This window comes from Rissa tridactyla, chromosome 2 (genome assembly GCF_028500815.1).
Source record: "Rissa tridactyla isolate bRisTri1 chromosome 2, bRisTri1.patW.cur.20221130, whole genome shotgun sequence".
NCBI lineage: Eukaryota > Metazoa > Chordata > Aves > Charadriiformes > Laridae > Rissa > Rissa tridactyla.
In genome coordinates this window covers 62806788-62832980 of record NC_071467.1, presented here as the reverse complement: position 1 = coordinate 62832980, position 26193 = coordinate 62806788, and the positions used below count along the sequence as shown (strand labels likewise).

The window sequence follows — 26193 nt, the reverse complement described above, 5'->3', positions numbered from 1 at the left end:
CTTTTTTTCAGTACAGTGAGAATTTCTTGCTTAATGTTCAGCATGTGATGAACTGATTAACTGAATTTGCATTTAGGCCATATTTACATCTTTGCATGACTTTTAATACAAGTCTGTTGTTCCTTTTCATGCAGCCATACCCTTTTCCTTTTTTCATACTGGCACTGCAGTTATCCAGTCTACATCTTATGTTGACTACTGAGAAAATACGGATTAAAGAGCTTAGGTGTCATCGTGAGTCAAAAAGACTTTGTTTAGGCTTCAAGACTAATTGGAATTCAATCTTGCATTTCCCTGCTTACTTTTATAAAATGGCAACATGACAACATAGAATCACAGAATCATAGAGTTGGAAGGGACCTCTGAAGTTCAGCTAGTCCAACCCCCCTGCCAGAGAAGGGTCACGTAGAGCAGGTTGCACAGGAATGCATAACAACATAATTTACCTTGATTTTTTTTCCCCTGTGAGAAACCATGGGATACTAATAAAGACTATTTAAGGCTTCATGAGGTAGTTCACCTGATTATAGCTAGGGAAAATCTATAAAAGGAGGGTGATACAAACTGTCAAAATTAAGTGGTTGGAGAGGAGATATGACTGGCAGCAACTGTGTTTCAGGTGGAAACAGTGTAAAATGAAGAAAGATAGAAAAAACATTTCCAGATTTGAAAATCAATATTGGTTTAGGTGAATTTTCATAGAATGTCTAGCCCAGATTTGGGAAAAAAAGCAATGGGGAGGCAATAGGAAATCATACTTCAACCTAAGTATCACTGGGAAGTAATGTTTACATGTTATTTGTAGGATTTACTGCTCGTTCTTTGAGTAAGTTGCACTATACTTACAAGCCAGTAATGAACAACCATATGCTGTAAGCAGACAGCCATCAACTGGACTGTGACTATTTGCAGTGAGTTTGTAATTTTTGACAGATCAAGAATTATTCCCTTTAAAAGACTGACAGAGATACTTTTGGTTATTCTGATTTTTCAGTCTGCTTTCAGGCAGTTTTGGATGATAGGAATCAATTATTTACATATTTCTCTTGGGGGTATGTAGTTCATTGAGTTCTTGTTTTCTCAAGATTGACCTTAAAAGGTGAAATCCCTGGCTCCCAGCTGTGACTCACCAGTTTGGCAGCACTGTCCTCCAGTGCCCGGCACAGCCAGATGGCTTTGCTCTGACTAGTGTCTTTCTAGGCCTACATACACCTACATAGGGTGCAGCCAAGACCTTAAATACTAGCAACTGGACAGGGTGAATGGGAAGCAGGTTTTGGTACAAGCATGGGCTTAGACCTGGTCTGAAAGTGTAGTGTTGATGTAGCCTTAAATTCCATGTTCATTAAGTCCCGCATATTGTAAACTATAAAATGTCATCAAGTCCTTAGGAAAACCACTAAAAGAAAAAAAAACCAACAAAAAACCACCAACAAAATAAATCTATACTGCATGTACACATAGTGCATAGAGAGACACTGCCTTAGACACATTGTTATAGGTGCTCTTCCATGAACAATCCTACCCACTATCATCATATTTGGAAATTTCTTTATATAATCCTTGTTTGGCAGTAGGTGTAAGGAAGCTGAACATCATGATTTTGGGAAAGTAAGGGCTTGGTGTAGCCAGGAGGCCACAGAACACTGGAAAAGGGGTACATGTGCTCAGTGCTTTGCTCAGGGCTGGTGTCTCAGTACACATGATCTGAGCCTCTGTTTTCCTTTTGAAAGCTGATAACCTCAAGCATGATTGCATTGCTGTGTCCTCAGTCATGCCTCTCCTTAACAGAAATAACCATTTTGTTTTGCCTTATTTTGTGGAAAGTTCTACACAGATAAAAGTATGTTAGTAGCTTAAACACGTCTGCCATTGACACATGCAACATTTAAGCAGAGCTGTAAAAGCTATCAAAGAATTTTGCTTGGTCTTGAAAAGTGACAGTTACAGAGATGCCAGCTGCTTTGCAGTCATTGCAAAACCGATCTCCAGAATCGGTTTCTGCCTTTTAACAGAACAGAGCTGACATCTGAAAGATATGTTCGTGGCACAACAGTCTCTACAGAGCTGCACTGAAATCCTTTTTGTCATCACAATGACAAAGCATAATAAAGTAATAATGATACTGATTCAAGAGCATCGCAAGCACAAAGTTGTGAAAAGAAATGCTACCAAACACTTTTGGTATCTTTTTTTCCCCCTGTGCTGTGGCTCCAAGCCTACGAAGGTTTATGTACGTAAAGAGCAAAGCACAGTGGGACTGCTTATGTGCCTCAAGTAAAAAACAGGGTAAATCTTTGTAGACCTGAGACTTTCAGTTCAGGCTATCTGTACATTAATTTCCCTCATATCTATATACTGTATAATGTATATAATATAGAGAGCAATTGCTACTTAAAGGAATGATTTGCAATTCAGAATTTATTTTATTTTAAAAATATATATTGTTCTTGCAGTTGGCAAAAGTGTATCTGAGCTCTGGTTCTTTTTTTTTTTTCTTTAATTTAAAGTCATTGAATTTAGTGTCATTCAGTCCAATGCATTGAAAAAGCTTCAGATGTGAAATCCCTTGTGAAGGCCTCAATATTAGAATTGGAAATGCTAAGTCTGCTTCAAAGTCCCTAATGTAAAAGTCTGAAATTTTACAGTTGTTTTCTTGTACTGAGTGTTTTGACAATTCCCTGGCAGAAAAAGTACAAGGTGATGGGAATGACTGCTTCTGTGCCACTTCTTTTTGTCTGTGCCTTCAGATGCGACAATTTTTCTGTGCAATAGAATACGTTGGGAACTCACTGTTTGGGACAGGCACAGATCAGTCCATGTGAGCGCCTTTACAGTGAAAGATTACCTGGGTCTACTACTCTGGGAGTTAGGCCTAAATCAAAGGGCGTGATCAGAGGTTTATGTGGTTTCCCAGAGGTGTGGTACAAATACAAATAAAGGACATTCCAAACAGATCAATGAGTTACTTTACAAAAACATCTCTCTCACCTGTAGCAATACTTCCTAGGATAACAAGGAATGACTAAAGAATAATATATGCCAATGGTTCAGTTCAGGACAGAAAATTAATTTTCAATTCTTCTTCCAATGAAGCTGTTAAAAGTAAAGCTGATAACTATTCCACACACAGTGACATATACTCCTCAGGCGCCTGGGCTTAGCTCTCCACCCCTTTAACATCAGATATGCTAGCTTCTCAGTGGCTTCCCCTCTCTATTCCTTTGAGAATCTGCAAGGAGAGATGAATACTGGTGTTCCCAGGTGCCCTTACCCAGCCCAAATGAGCTTTCGTTCACAGTGGATTGTGCAAGTGTTCAACAGGTAATGGTCCATCTCCTTTCGTACTGGCTTTGATGAGGACTGAAAGAAGTGACATGTCAAAAGTGTTTTCAGGGACATCCAATTTAACAGCTGCTAAGATGAATGGGACAGGTCATACCTCATAATGCAATTGTTTAAAAGCAGCAGAGGGCTGCCATTGCATCTATCACCATGGTTTGTGAGGCTATCTCTACAATCGTAACAGCTAAACCTTTTCTTGTTAAAAGCTTTAGATTCTGGAAGAGAACAACATAATGCTGTACTGATGCACAATGACTGAATCTGGACTGGCTGTATGTATCCTGGTGCTTTCAAAGGGGACAAAGGTTGCTATTCAGAACTATTTCTAACAAGGCAGGAACAGAAGTCTTCATAGACCTGTGAAAGGTAAAGGGATACGAAATTTTGATGTAAATGGTGGAGCTGAAACCTACAGCAGCACAGAGCTGTGACTGAAGTGAGGTGACCATAATTCATGTCAAGGACCTTGGGTGGATGTAAATCTTCCTGCATCCCAGACAACGTTTCGACAGCCACCGGCTACTTCAGATTTTCTCTACGCTCACCTTAGGTGAAATACCATATTCATAGGCTGGGATCAGAGTGTAAGTGTTCTCTGGATGAGAATGTTCTTTCCCTTTTCAAGTAAATGGAAGTTCTACAGCCAGAGCAGCAGCATTCTCTTAAAAATGTCTGACAAAAAATATTACTGATACATTAATTATTGGTGAAAATAGTAAACTCAAGTGAAAGAAAAGTGAAAAAACATGACACAAATAAAAGCAGAAAGAAACACACATGACTCAGTCATCAACAGCCAGAGATCTTCTTCATTACCCAATGAGGGAAACTAAGACTCAAATCTTGTGGGTCTCCCGAATGTCATGGAAGTTCTCTGCAGTCATGTGCTGAGGTAGAATGAGCATGTAAAGATGAACAAATAAATCTGTTTCAATTCTCTAAAGCTATAAATAGTGTTTTGGTTGCATTACAGATTTATTTCAGAAAAATTAATTTTAAAAGGGCTGAACCTAGCTGGTTTTGCTCCCTACCAAAGTGGTTACGGCTCTGTATAATGGATAAGATTTCCAAAGCAAGTAGTGTTTTTTATATTCCTATGTTATGAGTGTGCAACTTGAGACAACGTACAGAGTCCTGTTTACAGAGCAGTTGCTTTCTCAAAAAGAAAAAAAAAAGTCTCTTTCAAGCAGAATCAAAAAATTAAGCAATAAAAAACTGAGGCAAATAAATGTATGAACTAAAGAGTTATAAGTTTTCCTTCTGTGTATTTCATTAAAGAGACAGTCTTCTACAGCATTGCTTTTCAAACCTGATTTTGTATTCTGAAATGCTAAACTCAGAACTAACTAAATGAAAGCACTAATAATGTGATCTTCTATCTATGCCATATATTTTTATTTCTGTGGATTGTTTTCAGAAATGTCAGAGTCTTCTCTGCTAATACAAATTACCATGCATCAGTAAAAACATGCAATTCAGTATTACTTTGTTTTCCAATTAGAACTGGAAGGCCTGCTTTGAAATCTAGCTGAATGAACTCCAGAAGCTGGGTAATGCAATTGAAGGCTGTGGCATCTCTTTGCTGTCTTTCAAAGTCCCGTTTTAAGATTTTCTCTTCCAAAAACTAAGCAGCCCATACCTCAGCTTTAGAAGTCACATTTGTGTGACATTGTATAGAAACATCTCACCTGTAACAAGCAAGTCAATGAAAAATATAGTTTAAAAACACTAGTTCTTCCCAACTCTTACATGGAACTAACATGTAGTATTTATATGTACCTAATACATACCTATAGTATCTAACATTTACATAATATCTATCTATATATTATGAGATATAAAATGTCTATAAGATGTTATATATTTATAATATCTGTAATATCTAACATATATAAACTTCAAAGAACTTTACATATTGGCTATGATCCTGAAGGGATCTCCTGAAAGAAAACTTGCAAACGTGCTATATTTATAGCAATTTTTTGAATAGAAATTTCATTTAAAGTCTTCAGTACCTGAATTCAGTTTGGAGGCGCAGAGGGAGAATATTAGGTGGAGAGGCTCAGACGAAGGATATTAGGTGGACACATACATTTTTGCAGATGCAAGAAAATAAATGAAGTCTTTAATTCTATTAGCTAGAAGTTACATTTTAAAAATATGCTATTTAAAAGATCAAGTTGCAAGTTTGTATGAATGGGAAGTAAATACACAAAACTTAGGGACACAAGCAATGTTGGGTGTTACATACAAAAAAAATAAGTATTTGTACTAACCAAGCCCCATGCCTGGCTGGTGTTGCAGTAAACATTTATCCCAAGTGCCTTTTCTTTTTTACACGAAAAATGTTCAGTCTTTGGAAGGCACGCTGGGTTGCTGTATTTGTTAGTTTGTCTAGTTAAAAGCTATTATTCTGTGAAGAAGGAATTGAGACAATAGTAAAGCTGCTCAGTGTCATTGTAGAACAGAGTTTGTTCTGAGGACTCACCAAACCTTGGAAACTGGATATAAATGTTGAACACACAGACCACATAGGTGACTGCGTGCACACTGTCTGAACATTTCTGATTAGCATACATTTAGAAAAAACAAGCTCTCTGCACCATTTTTTTTTTAGTGATGTGACATCTTCATCTCTAAATTCTTCAAAGCAAACCTGAATGGCCTGAAAATGTGTTGGTCACAGAGGCTGGTGATAGAGTCAGAACATGATATTAGAAAAAAGGCACTACAAAATAACTTTCATCTTAAAAATTATTAATCCCCTCTCCTCCTGGAGCTGAAATTCCATGAAATGAGAGGGATTAAACAGAGTACAGTGGCATGTTGCTAAGTGCTAGCCATTTCACTGCAGGAGCTATTTGTCAAATGTTTCTGGTACAGTATGTAAGGTAGTGGCATTACAAACTTGTCTTAGAAGAGTGCATTTAAATATCACTGTACAACCATATGTAAGAGCTCTGGTACCCCTCCAGTTATTCAGTATTTCATGTCTTTTTCATCTCTATGGGGTGTACAAGACTGTATTTAATAATATTTTGCTAAAATAATTGTCACAAAAATTTTGTTGAAGACAATCTTTGGCAATGGTTCAGTAAGTTTGCACATCTGAAGAAAAAGTAGTATTATCCAAGTAACTGTGAATACTAAGAAACGACATTCCGAGATCCATTCTGATATTAAATGGTATTAAATCAGAGCTCTATGATGAATTATATTCTTGCAATAAAAAATTGTTCTAATGTATTATTCTTTTTTGTTATATCATGCTTTCACTATTTATTTAATAAATCATTAGAAATTAAGCTTATTTTATGGAAGAAAATAAAGTTTTATGTTCCAAAAGAGACTGCTGTCTTGGTTGTTCTGATATTTTTACAAGAACAAATAAAATGTTCTTGAGGTATTACACATTTCTTTCAATGTGTAAAATCTCATAGAATTGTAGAGTGGTTTATGTTGGAAGGGACCTTAAAGATCATCTAGTTCCAACTCCTCTGCCACGGGAAGGGACACCTCCCAGATTGCTCAAAACCCCATCCACCCTGGTCTTGAACACTTCCAGGAATGGGGCATCCACAGCTTCTCTGGTTGACCCGTTCCAGTGTCTCACCACCCTCGTAGTGAAAAATTTCGTACTGATATCTAATCTAAATCTACCCTCTGCCAGTTTGAAGTCATTACCTCTTGTCCTATCACTACATGCCCTTGTAAAAAGTCCCTCTCCAGCTTTCTTATAGACCCCCTTCAGATACTGGAAGGCCATTACAAGGTCTGCCTGGAGCCTTCTCTTCTCCAACCTGAACAACCCAAACTCCTATCTTCATAGGAAAGGTGCTCCAGCCCTCTTATCATCTTCATGGCCCTCCTCTGGACCCTCTCCACCAGATCCATGTCCTTCTTGTGCTAAGGACGCCAAAGCAGGATGCATATATTTCATGCGATATCTCATGCAAATATTTATGAAATTATATCAGACATGATACTCCATAGGAAGGTGGGTCATGAAAAATTTTCCATCTCTAGTCCTGACTTTCCTATGAGGGGAGGCCCTTTGCAATTGAGAACTGACACCTCAGAAACACTCATGATGAATCTTCCTTTGCAGGAAAAAATACATCTGCTGATTTAACCTCAACTTGTGGTTAATATGGATGTCATCACTGAGTAGGTACTGCAGACTACACTTCTACCAGCAGAATAAATCTAAAATCTACGGTTTTAAAGAAAAAAAGAATCAGATTTATTAAATCCCATTTGTTTATGATTTGCAGTAAAATTGTTTTTTAAAGGCCACATAATCCATGTTTAGTGATTTAAATAGTAGCCTATTTAATAAATGAGGACTCGGTCTTCTACATTTTGGCTGATTATGGAAGTGTTTTTGTGTCCCTGTCACAAACTTGTCCTAATATTAAGGATAGACAAAAGTATGTTTCACATCAAATGAACATTTCTTCTTTCTCTGTATTTGTATATGTAACATCCAGATAATACATACAAATATCTGAAATAATTTCAGGAACAGATAGGTAAGTATTTTCTTTTGGAAAGAACTGTCCCATTTTGTTAGGCATTAATGTGAATAATGTATGGGAAACACTTGGGAACTGCTGATCAAAATACCTTTCTGTTGATAACCTGATTTAGTAGATGAGACAAAAACCTTTTCCCATTGAAGGTGTTGGCTTAAATGAGTTCAAGGTGAATGCTAGCTCAGGGAAGGCTCCAAAGAAACGAGCGGTTTCATTTCTTGTAAAACTCCCACACCATCAAGTTCAACATGTCCCTGGTAGAAATGTTTCTATTCTTAACAGTCTTGGCAAAGAGATGAAAAATGGTAGGAACTTGATTACACAGTATTCTTTTCCAACTGCAACCAACTCTTTGAGCTCAAGAAAGACGACTGCAAATACCTTATCTGCTTATTTACTTTAGAAGCTATGCTTTCTGAAGTCACTCTGTAACTGAGTGAACTGCATTTTCCTACATTAATAATTTCAAATTGTGTATTTTCAGCCTTGCCACTCACAAAAGAAAGATGAAGAAATAATTCCTCCAGCTACATAACTCCATGAAGGCTGCAGGTTTATCCCATTAAGAGCAGTATTTAATTAGAAGTAATGCATGGAACTGTTTTCTAATAAACACTGTAAGGGTCATATAATTATATATTTTCTTAGAAATAAATATTCTGATTTTTTTATTCCCCCTTTCCATTCATGCTTTACTGATTTGTACTGATTCTTTTGCTAGTTAACTGTGTAAGAAGGGGCTTTCTGTATGTGTGGGATTCATTCTGTGTGTTAAAAGAGAGGCAAGATTTCATCTGTTTTTCTGTGGATGCGCATTGGATTTAAGGGCTTTTCAGCTCCCTTTAGTTCTTATGCTCATCTTTCATTAAAGTAGCACGCAGAAGTGATGACATGCCATCATTCCCTCACCACTGGGCCTAATATTGTAAGTCATATAAAACAAGGAACAAATCTTTTGGCTCTGCTTTCATTCCTTGTTTATACAACAGAGTCATAATCAATGAGCAGTCTGATGTAAAGAGAAATAATAGCAGCTCCCCAGTGTACCAGATTCCTGCAAGATTGAGTGTTGGTGTCTTCTGGAGGAATTTCACTGTCTTGTAGAATAGGTGCTGCCTTACAGCCACAGACCAGTTCCTGCACTGATTTCTGATCCTTTTAATGCACGGCACTTTTCAGCTTTCTACTCTCATCCCGCAATGCTTGAACTCAGGAAAAAGACCATTAAACACAAGTGTCTCAGCCTTAGTATAAAATTCTCATTTGAAACAAGGAGCTATAGGTTAAGAATTCCCTGCACACTGCTTAGCTGCAATTTCAGGGCTTGATTAATTTCTCAGTGCAAATCGTCAGGCAGACACCCGCAGGGGTTCCTTACTTGTGCTTAAAATGGAAGATTGAAATAGAGGAGTGTTCATTCATAGATGAGATCGTAATTTTACTACTGAGATACACCGGCAAATTTTCCTCCATATCGGGAGTTACCATTTAGATTTATATGCAGTTTTCTGACATGTTCCTTTCAGGTGCTGAAGGCTGAGTATCAGGATCTCTAGAAAAATGCCGTATGCAACCAGAAAACCAATTTGCAATGGAGAGAAACACATTGATATGCAACACCTCTTCACAAAACTTCATTGACAGAGCTTTGCCTTACCCTCCCTCACATTGCTGCTAACCTCTCAGCAGCAGCCACACGAGCTGAGGCACAAGAAACATTTGCAGCTGGTAATATCAGATGATAACCTTGACTGTGACATACATCATCATTACCGCTCCGTAAGGCAGGAGGGACCAGCGAGCGCAGCGCGCCCGGGCCCTGCAGGCAGCGAGCGGGGGAGGCCACTCAGTTCCTCGCCCTAATCCCTTTGGGTTTTTCCATCCCGCCTTTACCGGTGTGCGACCCTCCCTCCTTCTTTCCCTCCTTCCCTCCCTCCCCAGGCGCCGGAGGCCCCGCTATCCGGCCCGGCGCGGCCCGCCGAGGGCGCTGCGCCCCCCTCCGCCGCCAGGTGGCGCCCCACGCCCGCTCTTGGTGCGGAGCCGCGGGCGGGGCCGGGGTGGGTCGGGCAGCGGGTCCCGGTCGGGCGGCGGGTCTGCGAGCGGGTGCGGATCGCGCAGCGGGCTGGGGAGCGTGTCTCGGTCCCGGAGGGGGTCTGGGAGCGGGTGCCGGGCCAGGAGCGTCCCGGGGAGCGGGTGCAGGTTTGGGAGTGGAGCCGCCCCGGGGATGAAGCCGTTTACACACGGGGGAGCCGCCGCCGAGAGCAGGGGCGTGGGGATGCAGGCACGGGAATGGGGCGTTTCGGTATGCGGTGCTCAGCCTTACGGCCTGGAGTGCCCCAAACAACGTGTCCCTTTCAATGATTTATTATTATTATCATCATTATTAAAGTCTATGAATTCCAAAGAGCTTCCAGTTGATGATACTGCGCGGTTCGGCCGCAGCAGTGGCCCGTAAGAGCTAACGTGTCGGTGGCATGTTTGTACAGGGGCGACTCAGCCCGACGGGTTTAAGTGGAAATAAGGGGGGACGAGGTGGGGTATGGCTTTTCTCTGCCGCCAGTGACAGTCTGCGACGGGGCGCCTCGGGGAGGCCGTTCCCTTGGGAGCCCCGCGCCCCGCCGCAACTGCCCCGGGGTGCCTGGCCGGAGCGGGGGCTGGGGTGCAGGGGGTGCCGGGGCCACGTTCAGCGCCGCTGCCGGCCTCTGAATCCCTGCCGGGTGCGAGTGTGTGTGTGCGTGTGTGTGTGTGTATGTGTGTGTGCGCGAAGAGGGGAGGAGGGAGGAAGTGGGGTGGTGGTGGTAGCGGCTGCCGGGGCGGGGGGGGGGATTATTGGCAATGGGCGGGAGAGAAAGAGGCGACTCCTGTTTCCTTTTCTTTCTGCCAGCGCAATCTCGGCTCATTTTCTCTAAGCAATACAAGTTCACGGACGAGCTACCTAGCCAGCCCTCCTCTCCCGTCATGGACCTCCCAGGTAAAAAGGCCGTTCCCCTCCCCGCCGGCTGTTCCTTTTGCAAAATACGGTTTTAAATGATAGCAATAATAAGATATGGGGTTAAGGCAGGGGGAGAGATGCCTCGGGGGAAGCGCAGGCGGGATCTCCCAACAGCGAGATCTCAGGTTGTTCTGGTGAGCGGGGAAAACTGACATGCAACTTCCCAGGGAGAAGGCACCGGGTGAGGTTTTGCCTCCTGCGATGTGTGTGCATGCCGGGGTGGGAGCCGGGGGATGCCTGAGCTGGCCGCTTCCTTCCCGGGAGCCGGGGGATGCCTGAGCTGGCCGCTTCCTTCCCGAGAGTTTAAGGAGCCGCCGGGATCGGCGGCAGCGGAGGTAGCCTGGCCTGGGGGACAAAACATTGGGAAGTACGAGCCGGCGCCCGAGCGCAGCAGCCTCCGGGCAGGGAGGAGGGAGGCGGCGGCGGCTCCCGGGGCACGGCTGTGGCGGGGGCGCGGGCTCCGGGGTCCCTCGGCCCCCCGCGAACCCTAGGGATAGCGAGGCAGCTCCAGCGAGGGGGACAGGGGGCATTAACAACAACAACAATAATAAAATCTCTTTTCGGAGCGGCCGGGGCGTTATTAGACCGACGTAAACCCGGCTCGCAGATGTAGTAAAAAGTGGGGACCAGCCGGGTTTTGGAGCCCCCGTCGGCTGTGGGGCGGGAAAGGGACTGTCCAAGTCGCCCACAGGGTGCCCCACCGTGGGTTCATGGACGAAATCTGCCCCGCTGCCCCCTCCTCCTGCCTCAAACTACGGCTGGGGCTGCGGGACCCCCCGCTGCTGGGGGGTGGGAGAAAGCGAAGAGGCGAGGAGACGCCGGGCAGCGAGGTCTGTCCCAGACCTGTTGTGCCGTCTGTGGCGCCCGGGGCTGGGAGGGGGGACTCCGCGCCGGCGGGGTGCTGCCGGGCGGCGTGGTGCCCGGCTCCCGCCTGCCCGCGGCTCTGCTTCACCGCCGCCTTTGCCCTTGCCAGGCTACTACTGCGCGCCGCCCGCCCTCTGAGGAGCCTCCTTCGCCCCGCGCGGAGGAGGAGGAGGAGGAGGAAGAGGAGGAGGCGGAGGAGGAGGAGAAGGAGAGGAAGGCGCGGCCCCAGCCGCCGCTGCCCAGCCGCCGTCCCGCAGAGCGCTGGCCGCAGGGCGCCGCGGCGGCAGCAGGCGCGCAGCCCCCCTCCGCCTCCCCGCGGCCGCCCGCCCGCGGCGGCGGCGGCGCGGGGAGCCCGCACGGCGGCGGCGAGCCGGAGCGGCGGCGATCCGGCGCTGGGCATGGGGCGGCGGCGGCGGGGGGCGCTGGCGGAGCCGGCGGGCGGCTGCTGCTGCTGCCTGGCGGCGGCGCTGCCGCTGCTGCTGCTGCTGCTGCCCGCCGGGTGCCCGGTGCGGGCGCAGAACGACACGGAGCCCATCGTCCTGGAGGGGAAGTGCCTGGTGGTGTGCGACTCCAGCCCCTCGGCCGACGGCGCCATCACCTCCTCCCTGGGGATCTCGGTGCGCTCGGGCAGCGCCAAGGTGGCCTTCTCGGCCACTCGCAGCACCAACCACGAGCCCTCCGAGATGAGCAACCGCACCATGACCATCTACTTCGACCAGGTCAGCCGCCGCCTGCTTTGCTTTCGCTGCTGCCCCCCACTCCCGCGCCGGCCGGCCCCTCGCCTCCCTGCGCGGCCATCCCCGCCCCAGCCCCCCATTATTTTCGTTCTTGCTCCCCTTTCCATCATTTAATCCCGACCCACACGCTCAATAGCAATCTTACAGTTCAACTCCTCGGAAAGTGTTTGGGAAGTTCTTTGAGGTGGCTGCGGGGCTTTCCTGGGCTGGTAGTGGAATGGTAAGGGGGGGGGACGCTGACTTCTTGTCCGTCCCCATCGCTAGCAGGGAGAGGGCTTTAAAGTGTGAGTTTGTGCCTCAGGCGCTTGCGGGGGCTCCTCGCAGCCGAGGATTGCCCCGGGCAGCCAGGGACCACCCGGAGGGAAGGGTGTGCATCTCCACTTCGATGCTCCGTCGGAAATGCTCATTTTCAGGGCAAGGGGAGGACAGAGATTTACCGATGGGGAGTCGCTGGATCTGCCTGTTCCGAGCGCATTTGGCGATGTTACAGCATCTCTCGGGGGAGGGTGGACTGAGGAAGAAGAGGGTGTTTCCAGCGTTATCAAACGAAGCGAACGGTGTCCCCGGTGGGTTATAACGGAGCGGTGTTAACCTGCACGGCATACGCCGCGCGGAGCAGCGGACAGCCCGGCCTGGTCGTCCTGCCCCTTCCCCGCCTCACTGCTTGCCTCCCGGAGCCCATGCTCCGTCCTTCCGCTTGATTTTTGCGATGAAATTTACTTTTTTTCTACCGTCTCTGACTCCTGAAGTAGTATTGCAGAGTCAGCCAAAATTAGCACACGCAAACTGTTTTCTCTGTTTTGTTTTGTTTTGTTTTGTTTTTCATCTGTCTGTCCGCCTGTCATTCATCTGTCTACCTGTCCCTCCTAATGAGTTTGCACAGCTATTCCCAGCGTACAAGATCTCATAAAGTCAGATCAGTAGAGGAAAAAAAAAAGGATCTTGCTTTATGTATAGTGTATTTTAAAGGCTTTACCCCGCAATGCTCAGTTCTCGGGAGTTTGAAGGCATTCCTCCCTCCGTGCTCACACAATAACGGATTAATATTTTTTTCCTTTCTTGGAAACAATAGGGTTTGGCTATTTGGGAGGATTTTTTTTAGTTTTGTTTTGTGGTTTGTTTCTTCCCGCTTTGTATTTTTCTTCATTAAAGCAGAAGTTGTAGCGGGCAGAGCTGAGCCTGGCCGGGGCGCCCCGGGGGCGGGCACGGCGGAGCAGGCGGCTCGGTCTCACACCCGCGCCGCACGGGATTGCCACGGGCCCCGGGTTTTTCTCCCCTCGTTACCCGTGCCTTTGGAGTCAAATCGGGCTGCTCGTCGCTGGAGCCTGGAAAGGGAGCGAGCGGATGTACCGGGCCCGGATCCCAGTCAAATCGGCGGTCTCCGCACCGCCAGCCTCTGCGGGAGCAGGATGCGGCCGCCGCAGCTTTGCACATCTGCCGGAGGGCTCAGCTCTGTCTCTTTTTTCTCTGTTTCAAAAGACATTGAAATATAAGACAAATTAAGATTGTTGTCGGGGGGGGAGGAGCAGACCCACCCCGGCCGCCCGAGGAGGGTGCGGTCCAGGCGGCACAGCCCTCCAGAGGGACAGAGGGGCATGAGCTGGCAGATGTGGCTGTGCTGAGCATCCTCTGTCCTCCTTCGCCCCTCTGTGCACTACGATTTTAGTTCCATACCCTATTAAACTCGGGAGCAGTTCTGATTTCAGTAATGGTAGCTAAAAAAACATACATTTTCATTATGAGTTGATGAGTCTCGGGATTTTTTTCCTCGCTTCTCCCCCCTTCGTTCCTTCCACCCCGCCTCCCCCCCCCCCCCCCCCCGCTTCTGCCACCTTTGCTTTATTGGCAGCGCAGTGTGGACATTTGCGCTTCATCTAACTGGCTTTGGAGATCATTTTTGCGTAACTAAATCGTTTTATGAACTGTGATGCTTTTTAAATACCTCTGTAACTCTGGCTCCTTTCCCCTGCAGTGCACTTTTAATTGTGCTGCAAATGCCATTTCAAGCAGGCTTTAGTATTGGTCATGGAGCTCATGTCAGATTTTCACTGGTGCTTTTCTAAGGTGGGGTCTGATTTCTCTCTTTCTCTCTTTCTCTCCTTTTTTTTTTTGTTTCTGTTTTGTTTTGTTTGTTTGTTTACTTTCCAGGTATTAGTTAATATTGGCAACCATTTTGATCTTGCTTCCAGTATATTTGTAGCACCAAGAAAAGGGATATATAGTTTCAGTTTCCACGTGGTCAAGGTCTATAACAGACAAACCATCCAGGTGGGTTGTGATCTAAAGAAGATGCTGTCTTTCCCTACTATTTTTTTTTAAAATGCTCATTTCGAGACACTAAGGTGCATTTACAAAAACAGCAAGTGAAGAACGAGGCTGTAGGTTATTTTAGTTAAAGGGGTCTGTATGCATGACAGAAATCATGCGTTGTCTTAGCTTAATTCAACCCTGTTTCTAACCTGCACAAAAGTTTAGTGGTGTGCACAGGACAAAAAAAAAAAAGCCACTGAGAGTATTGAGAAAACTCAGATTCTCTCTCTTTGCACTTTTTAGGTAAGTTTAATGCAAAACGGCTACCCAGTGATTTCAGCTTTTGCAGGGGATCAGGATGTCACCAGAGAAGCAGCCAGCAATGGGGTCTTGCTCCACATGGAAAGAGAAGACAAAGTGCATCTCAAACTGGAAAGGGGTAACCTCATGGGAGGGTGGAAATATTCAACCTTTTCTGGCTTCTTAGTCTTTCCACTATAAAAGAAGTCCAAATAGGAGACAGATCCATGAGCCGGAGCAAGGATTCAATCGTTAACGACACCCTGAACTTGGCTGCACATGACAATATTTCCAGTCACCCTGTCAGACTGTCTCGGTAGAAGAATGATAACCTTCTAAACTCCAACATTTGCTTTGAATATTGACAATTCCTCGGGAACCTGCGCCTCTAATTAGTTTTAGACGACAGTGATCTTTAGGAGAAATGAAATTATCGACCTGAGCAATTTGTACCTGTGATTGTAAAGTCAATTTCGGATTTTATTGTTGGGATCATTGACTTTCTTATTCTTTTTTATTTTTTTCCTCTCTTTCATTTTTTCCTCTTTTTCTTTCTCTTGTTGTTGTCCCAATGAGACAAATAACTTGGACCACACAATCGCTTTGTCAAAGGCTCGCTCCAGAGCCAGAAGAATGAAGTATTCAGCCCAATGAGGTGTTCTTTCCATACTTTATTTCTTTGTGTTGTATAGCCTTAAGGAAAAAAGAAAAAAAAAAAGAAAAAAAAGAAAAAAAAGAAAAAAAAGAAAAAAAAAAGAATGGCTTCAGTCTCAGTCCTGTATTTTTCTGGGGGAGGGGGATTCTGGACATTACTGTGTCAAGAAGTGCTTTATCCAGTGAAGCAAAATTTGCACGATTGGAACCTTATTTGTTTTGTGTTGTTCGTGTTTTTCATCAACTTTTTATTTTTCCTGATTTTTGTTTGTGTGTGCTAAAAATGTAAGCTAGATTGATCAATAAGACAAAACAAAGCACATATATACCCTGTAGCTCTAAGTAAAGCTAACCAGTGAACAATTCTGTCTGCACTTTCCAGCTGATCTTTATAGACCTATTTAGAGAGAGAGAAAGAGAGAGAAAGAGCGAGAGAGCTACATGATCCTTCAATTACAATCTGGAAACCGGTAAAGGAACTGACATTTCTGAATTGTCCTGACATTTCTAGAAGCAACAATGGAGGCTTTGAATATCTTCTCTGACCATACCCTAAAATATATCCTTTCTTTGCATTACCGAGCATATTTTGGGTGCTTTTATCTGATATTTATTTGATGTATTTGTCCACTAATGCTTGAGTACACATTGTGGGAGCACGGAGAGATGGCAGGGAAAACTCTTCCTCTTCCAAATTAAATAAAACCATCTCCACTTGACCTGTCTGTGGCAAGTATTGGAGGAGTTGCCACTAGCATCTTTGACAGCCTTTGGGAGAAGGGCCTCAGAGGATCAGCAAATGCACCAGAAGTTGCACGGGTGCCGGTGGCGTGCATTTATTAGCTGCGTGTGCTCTTGCCAATCCAAATGGCCTCAGAGTTCTGGGGGTGGACTGACATCGATACTGGAGGTTAGGAAAAGTTATTACCCAAATCAACAAGAGGTAAAATATCAGGCCAATGTCAATTGCATCCTTTTGCCTCATTCTCAATAAACAGATCTTGTTTCTTCACTTTTTTTAATCATGGTTGGTGTACTGAGGAAAATCTTGCTTGAAGAGACACAGGAGGAATGTTTACATTATTTTATATGATTTTTATCTTCATTTATTTAATTTGAAATATTTCATCTTGCTATTAATCCTACAAGGGTGGATGTGTAAAAGAATTTATTTTTGTCAAATTTACTCCTCTGCCACAAACAAATATAATGCAAAGGTATTTGCAGAAAAGCGATGGTAGCGATGTTGTATTTCAAAATTATGGTGGACATGTCATTTTCATTGTAAATTTATCATTAAAGGGACAAAGTCAATTAAAATCATATATTCTTAAAAAAACCCTTATCTGTGTTGCTTATGATACCTCAGATTACTAAAATATAAGCCAATTTAATATCTAATATTTTTGTGTATTTTCACCTTTGATGTTGTTTGTTTGCTTTGGCGCTTCACTTTGCTGGTTACTGAATGAATGGACTTCAGGTTTGTTTTTTAATTGGTTGCATTTTCTAGTTCCCCTTGTGCATTGGCATGACTGCAATGTTTCTATTCGCAAAATATCACAGGGCTGTGTTTAAATACATGAAATAAAACCTGAGTCAGCAGCAACCTTTTTCTATTAAAATACAAAAGTAGTTATGAAAACAATTGTCTTAATGCTAGATATTGTAAAACTACTTTTAAATCTAAGTTTTTGTGTTTAAAACTTGATCATGTCTCTCAAGAAAACAGACACTGAGGTGAGTTCAAGGTCCCAAATTTTCTGTTTCTATTATGTTTCCTCAGTCTTATTTTGAAATTCTGCCTACCATAATCACTTTCTGTTGTCCCATTTATCTAGTTCATCTGGCTTGAATAAGTCAACGACATCTTAGTTCTGTCTCTCTCCTAAGCAAAATGAGGCCAATGGCAAGGTTTTCCTTCAACATATTCTTGGAAGTTTCTTGAGGCACTGAAGCTGCAGAATCTGAATACCCCACTTCAAGTTCAGTAATTTTGACCATGCTTATTTTATAAAGCTAAATACGTGTATATGATAACTAATCTTCTTCTGAATTTAAAGAAGGTCTCTAATATACTGCCTCTCTCCCTCTTCTTCTCGGGTGTCCTTCATGCTAAACTATAGAGTTAGGACTGCTATATAAACAGTTAAATTAATGGAAAATGGGCAGTAAATTTGTATTGTACGCTAATTACAATTATGGAGCTCTTTTCTTTTCTTTTCTTTTCTTTTCTTTTCTTTTCTTTTCTTTTCTTTTCTTTTCTTTTCTTTTCTTTTCTTTTCTTTTCTTTTCTTTTCTTTTCTTTTCTTTTCTTTTCTTTTCTTTTCTTTTCTTTTCTTTTCTTTTCTTTTCTTTTCTTTTCTTTTCTTTTCTTTTCTTTTCTTTTCTTTTCTTTTCTTTTCTTTTTCTTTTTTCATTCCCTTTCCGCTTTTACTTAATTCTGTATCTGAGTTACAGAAGGTGCAATCTACTTGTCATTGTAAACAGTAGACATTTTTATATACATATAAAGTGTAGATAATCATGATATATTTTATATTAGAGGGGGAAGAAGTATGATGGCAGCACTGTAGAATGCAACAAGAAATGTTATGTGAGACCACTTAGAGGAGCCTCCCAGCACATTAAGAGCAGGCTTATCTAAAGTAATTAATATAAATAAATTGATTGGGTAATATTCAGAGTGGGTGTAAATTTAATGTTGAGGGGCACCGTGAGAGTTAATAAGTGTAAAACACGTATGGTAGTGAAGCAGGCCAATGGCACGATAATAGCTCTGGTTCCTGTGGGAGTAATAACAAAATATTCCTTCCAACAACTTTTAAACTTCCTCATAAGCTGTTGTGTAACAAAACCATAAGATATTCCTGTGAAAACACTGTCTGTTTGACTGTTTCCCTTCCAGGGAACAATTGTCACCTGGATGTTTTGGGGAACCATTGTTTTACTTTTTCTTAAGCGTGTTTTTTCAGGGTAGAAACTGGGACCTGTAACCGGAGTGATAAATACTCATCATATATTTTGTTGCCTTCCTCTGGGTTTTTGAGTTTTATATCCATAGTTTGAACATGGTCTTGCAAAAACTTACGTGCTCCTACCTCCCCCTGAGGCAGTGGGCGTGATGGATGTGCAGTGTCTCTCATTACTGGTCAGCATCTTGCAAGCTGGATCTGTTTATTTTGGGTGGGAGGAGGAGAGAGACATGAAACTAGGGAGTCATTTAGAAGTTACATTGTGTTTGTTGGCTGTGACTTTTTTAACTTTTAAAAAGAACATTTTGTTTTTATTGACCAAATTTGTATCTTGGACAATCTGTCAAAGTAGAAGATAGGCTAAAAGGGCTTGTTTACTGATGGAATTATTCAGAAATAGCTGAAAGTGGTTTAATGTCCTTGTAATGTGACATTCGTTTCTGGAATATGCAGGGTCACAGGTAACATTGTTTAAAAATAGCTGTTATAATTAATAGTCTGCTTCAATCCAAAATAACTTTATAGCATTAACAAGCACTCAAAACTCAGTGTCATTAATATACTTAGTAATTTTCATAGGTAATGACTTGTCAGCCGAAGTCCATTAAACAGTTATACATAACTAAAAAAAACAATTGATTCACCTGTTTTTATTTGTTGTTGAAAGGCCAAGGAATGCCTTTGAGGCATCGCACAGTTTCTAGATTTGGAACCACACACTGTCTCAAACAGTTGTTCCAGGATCATGTTTGATGAGATGAGTCATGCGCAATTTAAATCATGGTGGTAAATAATAATGATTCATTATAAAAGACCCATTTTCTTAATGGAGCAGATCCTTTTGGCTTTGTCAGTCAGGATGCTCAAAACAGGACTGGACACATGTTAACTAGATCACATTAAGAGGTTAACCAGATCACATTAAGAAGTTATAAACTCCTGAGAATTATTGGTATCCATTATGACTGCAGTTTTACGCAGACTAGGTGGCTGGGCAGATGATAGGCAAACCTTTTGATCAGCAGCTTATATAGTCAAGTATCAGCAAAGTTAAAGAGCTCCGTAGTCAAATAAATATATTGTCGTTTCAACAAAGAGGCTAATCCTGCTTGTTTTACTTACTTCAGTAAAGTTCATTCTTCTATAGAGGAACTTATGAAAATCATCAATAATATTTAGCCCAAATTGTAGAGTTTGGATTTTGATCATGATCTATTATTTTGTTCACTTTAAAAATCAGTGACAATAACCAGTGCAAACCCTTAGTTAACAACACCATAATCATCCTTCAGTTTAAATGCATTTCAACACTAATCATAATTCTGATAATGTAATCAAAATCCTACAAATATAATTGGAATGCATGTTTTAAATCCATTCTCAAAACAGTAATGTTTATGGTCTTATCCAACATATTAATGACTTTTTTCTTATTAGCCATTATCAATAAAATCCAAAGACCACTAATTGTATGTTATACTATTTTAGTGTAGTAATGAAAATGCACTTCCCATACTGAATATATCTAATATACCCATTTCTTCCTGGGTAACACACATTAAAGTATTTTGTGAATCCCCTCTGCTACTGATCAGCAAAATAAAGGTGCCTGACTTGCTAGGTCTCTGCAGATCACGTACAACATATAATATAAATAATGGCCCACCAAGACATGGAGAAGCAAATAATGAGTACTATTATGAATTCTGCATTAAAAAAGCCAAACCAAAACAAACTGCGTCAAGAGAAATTCAGGTCATATTGACAAATGCTCCAAAACTCAGGAAATACTAAACTAATGTTAGTGTCTGATACTTCTTCCATTGTAATAGTGAAGTGCTATTTTTACTATGAGAATCTAAAAATTAATTTAATAATTTAAATTATTTTGTGAGATCACTGTATTACTCTTTTGTTCAGAGTATTGATATAATGACTCAACAGAAACATAAATTCATCAATTAGTAATTAGTAGTTATTATGTAACATTCTCATTACATCAGATATATTTCAATTAATTGAAACTATTTCTTTGAAATACTTTTATTTCTCTATATGTGAACATACACACAAGTGCATACAAGTATATATATGTACACATGCATGGAAAACATCCATTTTTAGCTAGGAATGGATGGATGGAGATGACTTTTTTTGTATATAGCTTGGCTTTTCTTTCTCCAAAGCATTACCCCAAGAAATTAATTGTTGTTTTATTTATTGTAATTTTAAACCTAAAACTGTTTATCCTTGCTTACATCCAAAAGCAAATAGCAAATGGCAGTACACATTTCAGTGCTGAGAGCTGCCACAGTTTAGGTAATACCAGGGTAAAGTGAAGCATAGAGTTATTAATAAAAGACTTCCAGTGCCCCAAGTTCTGTTGAAGGCTTTTATGACGAGTGAGCCTATAGTGCTGTGTAGGAATTGCTTCAAAACATCACATAGGGAGATATCACAGACTAGAGGTTCAGTTTGTCCTTCTATTGACACTGGATGGGAAACCTGTGATACATATTTTAACTGAAAGAGAAAATATGTCCCTATACTTAGTTGTTCAGCAAAAATAATCCTTATATGCTGACTTAATTTTGTTTGTGTAACTGTTTTCTGTATAGAGATGCATTGTATTGTCACACATCAAAACTAAGAATACAGTGACTTCAGTAGATAAAGGATAAAAGGTTTTCCAACTTTGTATTTGTTCACTAGGAGAGATAACCCAGCACAGAACTTATGTTACTCCTACAGGATTTTGTGCCAGAGAAAATATGTAAGAAATTGTTAAAAAAAGAATCTTTCAAGATCTTTTAAATTATGTATTGTTACCAACAGCATAATTTTCTCAGTCCTGTTGATAATAGTATGACTGGGAGTATTTTAGGACGGAGTTTAAATTGATATAGCTAGACTCTCTAGCAGCTGGCTTCTTCCCTATCCTATCTTTTCTGGAGAGTTGTGTGTTCTTATTAGACTTTATAATCTCTCTAGATATAACTGTCCCTTAATCCTGACTCTCTAGTAAAACTGGTCTTCCCTAATTACTTCACCTGGATAGGGAAAGCATCCATTTTTCTTCTTCTTTGCAATGGCTTCTATTGTTTTCTTACACTACATGGACTGTGCTAAAACTACCCAGTAGAGAAAAAGAGATTACCACTGCACTTGCTTGTTTAAGAGACTTTCATTTCTCTTCTCTTGCCCTCTCTTACCCTTTCATTCATATGTTAAAAAGTTCCTGATATTGAATTTTTTAAGAATATTTTTTTAAAATAATGCTTTTCTAATTCACCACCTTGTTCGTGCAAAATGATGACAGCTTTAGTTTGCTGCTCACAAGTTATGTCATCTCTCAATTCTGCAGCCAGAGCTCTCAGATAGGAAAATCCAGTTATTTAAGAAAAAAAAAGAAATCTAAATAAACTAAAAATAAATATATGGAAAACTGGTCTGCATACAAATCAGTGATTTCTGGTAAATGTTTTGATCCCATTCAGTCTTTTATCTCAGAGAGCATGATTTGCTTACCTAAGTGAGTGGGCACCTATCTGTTTTCTTAAATCCATTTAAAATATTTGTATGAACAGGGATGCTAGGAATCACCCCTTTTCCTTTTGCAGCCTGTTTAGAAAATATAGACCCTCTCATATAGGTGATAGGGCACTGGAAAAAAGTGAGAAAACAGATTTTCAAGTACCTGAGTGATCTTTTGACATGAACACCTTGTGAGAAAGAGAGAACAGTCTTCAGGAATCAGAGGTGAAAGGAAGAAACCCTCCTAACAAACAAAAAGGTTGCTAACTATTCTTTGCACACATACCAACTTCAAAAGCATATGGATGCATGTACGCACGTGTGCGTGCCTTGCTTATTTGTCTCCATGTCCAGATCTTCTCTAAGGGGTTTGCCTGTCACATGCTTTTTACCCGGGCACTAATTTTTTCAAAGCTTCATAGGTTATGTCTGAACTAAATTATTGAAAGTTGATTTGCAAGTGTATTTTAGCATGTTAAACCCACAAGCAGCAGGCTTTCTTACCACACTACTGACTGTCAAATTTACTGTAAATAAGTAAATAAACCTTAAAGTATCTACATCATGCTTAGAAAGAGACAAGCTCAGGTTATCTGTTGGATATAGGCTGTACAGCTGTATTCTATCCATGCCCAAGGCAGCCGGGTGTAGTGAAAGACAACTTCAGGCAACACTTAATTGGCATGGCAAAGTACAGACTCAGTATCTCAAGAGTACTCTGGTGCTGAAGCAAAGATTGCAAATTAGGGTACGCTTTCTTGTAAACAGTATAAAAGGTGAATGAATCTGGACTGGAAAAGAAGTTCCCAGCTATACATAACTGCTCAATAATATAGATTTAATAATCTATTAAAAAAAATCTCCATAGACTTTTGGGCAACTTACCATCTTGTTGTTCCTCTACTGGACTTAGTTGCCAGTGTCACTGCCTTTCCTGTCCTGGGAAACAAAAACTGGGCAAGATACTCCAGATGTGGTCACAAGTGCCAAATATAGAGGATCTTGATCTGCTGGATATGCTCTTGCTAATACACCCAATTATGCAATAAACTTTTATTGCTGCAAGGCTGCAATGCTGACTGATGTTCAACTTGTTACCTCAGGATCTCGTTGGGTTTTTTTCCTTCAAAACTTGTTTCTACCCAGTCAGCCCCAGACAATTCTGCTGCATGTGGATATTTCATCCCAGGTTTAGGATTTCATGAGTTTCTGTCAGCCAGTCTGTCAAAGTCCCACTCAACAGCAGCCCTGTTGTTTAACGCGTCAATTTCTTCCTCTATATTTGGTTTCATCCACAGACTTGCTGAGCATGCATTTTGCCATGTCATCCAGGTAGCTAATGAAGATATTAAATGGTAACAGCCCTAGTACTCATCTGTGAGGAAAGCCTCTAGTACCCACCTGGCAAATGGATTTCAAACTACTACTCATTCAACCAGTTCTCCGTTCATCTTGTAGTCTGTGCATCTAGTCCATATCTCTTTAGCTTGGCTACAAAGATAGAATAGGAGACCATGTCAAAAGTCACGATAAAAACAAGGTAAATAGGCATCCCCTGACATCTCTGATAACAAGCCAGTCATCGGAGAGGGCAATCAGGCTGGTTAGGTATGATTTTCCCTTTGTAAATCCATTGTGGTTTTTCCCATTCATCTTCTTGTCATTCATGTGCCTGTGAATGACTTCCACATGCAGATTTTCTCCATAATCTTCCAGGAGACTGAAGTGAAGCTGACCAGCATCTAATGTCACAGATCCTCTTTCTCACTATTCTTGAAGACTGATGTGAAGCTTTCCATTCTCTAGTCACTTGGGACCGCTCCTGGTCATGCAGTTTTTGAAAGGTGATTTGGCGGAGCTCCCTCATCAGCACCAGATGTATCTCCTGTGGTGTCATGAACTGCTGTATAACCGATTTGTTTGCTCAGTTGACCCTTAACTAACCTTTCCCTATCATAGGCAGGCCTTCTGCCGCTAGGCACAGAGTCCTAGAAAGCTGAGGGGCATACCTTATCAGTAAAGACTTTGGCAAACAAAGCTTTGAACACTGCAATCCCTTCCATATCCTCCTCACAAGATCCCCTAGTCTTCCTGTCAATATACTTTCAGGGGTCTTTACTTTTGCTGTTCACATTCCTTGACAATTTCAGTTGCAGTAGAGTTTTAGCTTTCCTAATTCCATGCCCAATCAATATTTTTAATCTTCTTCCTGATTGCAAGGCTTCTTTCAGTCATCTAAAGAAGGTTCCATCTTATTTTGCCTCTTGATGAGGAGGCTTGTAGCAGAAACCCATCACAACAACTTCCTCATTAGCCTCCCTGTGATGCTGACCTATAAACCCTCAACTGGCTTGTGGGCCATTTCATGGCAAAGCTTCGTGCATTCAAACTGCTCTCCAGCATAGAGGATAACTTTTTTTCCTCCCGTTCCCAACCTGTGCTTCCTAAAGAACTTGTATCAACCCATTGCAATGCTCCAGCCATGTGAGCTATCCTCCCATGCTTCTGCTACCCTGCAACTGCTCACAGTTTCTAATTCCCTCTTTTTTTCCTCATGCTGGAGGAGTTCACATCCAGGGACTTGAGATAGGTTGCCAGTTCTGCTGTTTTCTTATGGAATGTGTGAGAACCTTCTTTATTTTGTTATCACCCAGACTCCTTGCCCCATATCATTCCACTTCTCTCAGGTTTTGGTCTTCATCCCTTGAAAAATCTTGTTTAAAGACTTTGTCATTAAGTTGGCAAGCTTATTTGCAAAAACAGTTTTGCCCCACTTTTTCAGATGGAGACAACCATTCCTTATTCCTGAGGGTCCTGTGGTCATAGAAGAGAAAACCCTGCACGGGATACTAGCCACACAGGCAAGTATTGACACACAGTATACTTTTGCGTCTACCCAAGTCTTTCCCTTTCACTGGAAAGACTGAGGAGACACCACCTAAACACTCAAGCTCTTCAGGGTCACCCCCTCTTGATACACTCTAATTTCCCCTCGCCATTGGTATTCACGTGGGGGAGCAGCAAGGGTTTATAGTAAAGGGGCTGGCTGAGCCTCTGCAATATTTCTACATAATCTTGAATCCAGGATGTACTCCAAATCTGCTTAGAAACAGGTGATAGGTGAAGAGATAAGGATACTGGGCCGGCATCCCCAGTACTAATTTTTTGAGGCTTGGTGAGAGGAAAGGAAAATTTACGATTATACTCTGTGACATTTGGACAGTATCTCAATGCTTCAGCACCAGCTAATGTGACAATAGAAACAACAATGTACTTTCTTCACTGATATTTTTACCATTGTGTATCTTTCTAGCACCTGAAAGTCAGGCAAATATGAAGAAACAGGAATAAGCATATGCCAGAAGAGACAAGAAATGAAATGATAAATTGAAGAACATGGAAGGAAAGAGAAGAGAATTGAATGAAAGCAGGGATCCTATTTGGAAGGTGCTGTTAATAGGACTGAAAACTGTTTAGTGTAATGATAGATAGGGCATGGGGGAAGAGAAATTAGGAGTAAAACATGAGACAGGTCTTGAAATGCTGGAATAAGAGTCAGAGACTAGAAATTTTTTCCAACAGTGCAAAAGAAGGATTTACAGAATGAGAGGCTTGGGAAAAAAAGTTGTAACAAAACAGAGAGAAAGAAAAAAAAAACACAGAGTGAATAAGGGAGCAAATAAATGGGATTTCAGGGTCTGTAATGCATCTGATCAGATTGCAGTGAGAAGTAGGTATAGGGAAATAGAATGAAAGAAGCTGTGAAATCATGCAATACAAAAAATACCTGACAAGAACATCATCGACATGTCAAATACAGCCTGATGTGACAGTGGAGGAACATGGCAAAAGGGACATAGCTTTTACAGATGGTTTCCAAGTTATAAGAAAAAAAAAATTCACAAAAAAAGTAAAAGATTTAAGGTTTTGTGTACTTGTCTCAAAAATTTATTGACTGGACAGAATTCTGAGAACTTCCTTATTTTTCTTTTCTTGTTTCTATTTAT

At 41.9% G+C, this 26193-nt stretch overlaps 1 protein-coding gene across 1 annotated transcript; it reads left to right on the top strand.

Annotated features, from left to right (window-relative positions):
* Nucleotides 1-12134: 12134 nt before the first annotated feature.
* CBLN2 (cerebellin 2 precursor) lies at nt 12135-16973 on the top strand. Its single transcript, XM_054191775.1, has 3 exons — nt 12135-12455; nt 14622-14741; nt 15027-16973. Exons 1-3 carry the CDS (start codon nt 12135-12137, stop codon nt 15222-15224), a joined length of 639 nt encoding a protein of 212 aa, XP_054047750.1. The 3' UTR covers nt 15225-16973.
* The last annotated feature ends 9220 nt before the right edge of the window (nt 16974-26193 follow it).